General features: G+C 44.3%; 1 protein-coding gene across 1 annotated transcript; it reads left to right on the plus strand.

Moving 5' to 3' along the window:
- Positions 1-1,456: 1,456 nt before the first annotated feature.
- Positions 1,457-3,159, plus strand: LOC140007264 (uncharacterized). The gene is made up of 3 exons (XM_072049972.1): positions 1,457-2,331; positions 2,590-3,009; positions 3,156-3,159. Exons 1-3 carry the CDS (start codon positions 1,457-1,459, stop codon positions 3,157-3,159), a joined length of 1,299 nt encoding a protein of 432 aa, XP_071906073.1.
- The last annotated feature ends 337 nt before the right edge of the window (positions 3,160-3,496 follow it).

Below are 3,496 nucleotides of genomic sequence, written 5' to 3' on the forward strand. Positions count from 1 at the left end.
CACAAAATTTGGGGAAATGGCGTCAGAAATGGCCGCTCAAAAGAAGTTGATTGACAAGCTCGTTAGTAGCGGAGTGCAACCTGAGCCTGTACCCGCTACACAACCACAATCCGAACCATTTGTTATTCCTCCATTTCAAACCACGTTTGAGGGAACTTTTAACCCGCAATATGCTTTTACTCAAAATCCTCCTTTCTACCCTCCTTATGGTCAAGGATTTCAGCCTCAAAGCGACCCAAACATGCATTTGAACCCACCAGTTTTTTATCAGCCTACCGCAGAGCCCGTCGTACCGGAGCACACTTTCCAAAAGAAGCCTGAAATGGGTGAATCTTCTGCTCCAATTGATATGAAGTTGCTCAAACGTCTAGATCGTTTCGATGAGTTTATGAGGAAGAGCCAAGGGTTAAATAAGCAGGGAGTCTTGGATTATAATGAATTGTGCCTTTTTCCGAACGTGCAGTTGCCTGAGGGGTTCAAAACCCCTAAATTTAACAAATATGATGGGACGGGTAATCCCAAGACACATCTCCGACTATTTGCCAACAAATTGGGAAAGCCCGTGGACGATGAGAATTTGCCTTTAAGGTTGTTCCCCGAGAGTCTGGAAGGGGATGCGCTTGACTGGTATTCCAACCTGAAACTTGAAGACGTGAAAACCTGGATTGATTTGTCTAATGCATTTGTGAGACAGTACGAGTACAACTGCGAGTTGGCTCCGACCCGAACTACTTTGAAAGGAACGAAGAGGCGACCGTCTGAAGATCATAAGACATATGCCAAGAGATGAAGAAAGATAGCTGCGAAAGTGGAGCCTCCGATGACTGAGGATGAAATTATTCGTACATTTATAAAGGCACATGACCCTCCGTATTTTGAAGAGATTTTCCGTATGACCGGATGTTCGTTTGCTGCGATTGTAAATAAACTTGAGGAGTTTGATGACTTTGTGAGAGCCGGAAAAATTGTTAATGTCTCTGCTCTCAAATCCCAGTTGGATGCTTTACAAGGTCAAGGAAGCAATGTGAAAAAGCCGCCGTTCAAAAAGAAAGAGGGGGATGCAACCTTTATTTGGAACCAAAACCCTTCACCCAGACCCCGATACCGACACAGCCCAATCTACCAACCCCATTACCCTTACTACTCAAATCCGCATCCTGTATATACTACCAACATCCACCACCCTCGATCTCGCCCAAGCTATCCTAATCCACCTTCAGCTCCTTTTCAAATTTCTCAACCAAATCCACCCCAAAACCGACCTCGCCCTCCATATAATCCAAGATTTCCTCCACCAAATAGACCTATTTACAATCATCCTCCACCTCCTGAACCTTACAACCGACTCCCTAGCCGTACATTTATCAATTTAGGCAGGCCTCTGGATCAATTGTATGAACAATTAAAGGATGCCGGGAAAATTGGTACGGTGCCCCCTCCTACCTATCCATATGGCATGCCCGCCTGGTATAACCCGCAAGCCGTCTGTGCTTATCATCCAGGGGCCTCCGGACATTCGACTATTGATTGCAAGGCGCTTAAGCATAAAATCCAAGATATGGTTGAATCTGGAGAGATTATAATCCGGAAAAGGGAGGCGCAAGGGCCGAACGTAAATAGGAATCCTTTACCGGAACATGCCAATATCATTGGGGTTATTCTGGATCATACGGAGTACGTGGAACCAGTCAAAGAATTGGCAAGGGAAGCTGAAGTGTTTGGGGTTACAGACCAACCCTTTGTCATAGAATTGCCATTTGAAGAGGATGAAAAGCCCTTTATTTTGGAACTCACGCCAGCTGAGAGTGGAACTTTGGAGCCGGTGGTTATTGAATTCCCGAAGCAGGAGCCTGTCCTGAGGCTGCAACAAGTACCGTGGAACTATGATGAACCTGTCATACAGATTGGGGAAAAGATAATTGCAAAGGAAGAAGTGTCAGCGGTCACCAGATCGGGGAAGGTTGCAAGTCCATTTGAAGCTGCCATTCCGATTCAAGCAAATAACTCCGAGCCGCCCGTTAAACCAACAATCACCGAGAAAGAAGCCTTGGATTTCCTTAAGAGGTTTCAGAGAAGTGAGTACAATGTAGTTGAGAAGCTGAGCAAGTCGCCTGCCCAGATATCCATGTTAGATCTACTCTTTTCTTCAGACATGCATAGGGACGCGCTAATAGAGGTGTTGACCAAAGCTCAAATCCCTAGGGACATCTCAGTTGATAATTTCTCACACGTGGTTGGGAACGTATTATTCACCAAACAAATCACTTTCTCTGACGAGAAATTGCCGGCGGAAGGCATTGGACATAACAAGGCCCTGTACATAGTTGTGAGGTGCAACGGAAAAATGCTGCCGAAAGTATTGATTGACAATGGATCCGCTCTTAATATATGTCCCTGGAGCACCTTGGAAAAGCTAGGATTGCAAGACGTCAAGCTGAGGCCTTCAGGGACCATAGTCCGAGGTTTTGATGGAGCGTAAAGAGAGCCAATAGGAGAAGTTGATTTAGTAGTTGAAATGGGACCCGCCCAATTTCAAATAACCTGCCAAGTCATGCACTTTCCTAGTGTTTACAACGTTTTGCTTGGCAGGCCATGGATTCACAAGTCTGGGACTGTGCCTTCTTCATTGCATCAATTGCTGAAGTTTATAGTGAATGACAAGCTGATAACTATATTTGCCGAGGAGGATTGTCTTGTAATCACCGATTCTGGATCAAAAGAGGATGGAAGTCAAAATGTCACCATGACTCCTCATAGCACGGCTGATATCGTCTCTGTAAGTTGGATCACAAACGAGGAGCGAGCTCAATCAAAGGCCAGTGTCATGATGGCTAAAGAGATGATCCGTGGAGGCTATGAATTTGACAAAGGGCTGGGACGAGATTTGCAAGGAATTTTGAAGCCAGTGGAGATTATTGAGAAAAAGGATTCGTTTGGTTTAGGCTTCCGACCGACTGCTAAGGATATCAGAGAAATGAAGGAGCGCAAGAAAGCGGAGAAAGAAGGAAGGCAAAGGGCTCTTGACATTCCACCCCTGCATTATACTTTCCCACGACCAGCCGAGGTGATCATGTCAGAAATCAACCCAGTTGACGAAATTGAAGCAAGTTTGGCCCAATTGTTCGTTGGGGCAACATTTGAAGATGGTTTTCCAGATGAGACTGAATTTCCTGACATCCCTGAAGGATCAATTCCCAATTGGACAGCCGAGTCCCTGCCCGTTCGGAAGGAGTTTCGGTAAACTGAAAGGGGTTTATCATTCATGTGAATTTATGAAAATACTTTTGCATCTGTAAATAGCCAATGAAAACAATTTTACTTTTTGACTAACATTTGCGCATGTAAATATTGTTAAGTTTTCGTTTCAATTTGCTTTCAATCAAAGGTTTTTATGAAAATGCACAAGTTGTTCTTGTCATTGTTGTGTTTATATTCATATTGTTTGTTCATTTGTTTGTTGTATGCTTATTTGCTTATTATCCCACATTCGTTAATT

Source organism: Coffea arabica, chromosome 5c (genome assembly GCF_036785885.1).
Source record: "Coffea arabica cultivar ET-39 chromosome 5c, Coffea Arabica ET-39 HiFi, whole genome shotgun sequence".
NCBI classification, from domain to species: Eukaryota; Viridiplantae; Streptophyta; class Magnoliopsida; order Gentianales; family Rubiaceae; genus Coffea; species Coffea arabica.

Excerpts from the sequence above, each read along its gene's own strand:
- LOC140007264 (XM_072049972.1), top strand. The coding sequence starts at position 1,457 with ATGCCCGCCTGGTATAACCCGCAAGCCGTCTGTGCTTATCATCCAGGG. Across the intron at positions 2,332-2,589 it reads GCCCTGTACATAGTTGTGAG|GCCATGGATTCACAAGTCTG; the intron begins GTGCAACGGAAA and ends TTTGCTTGGCAG.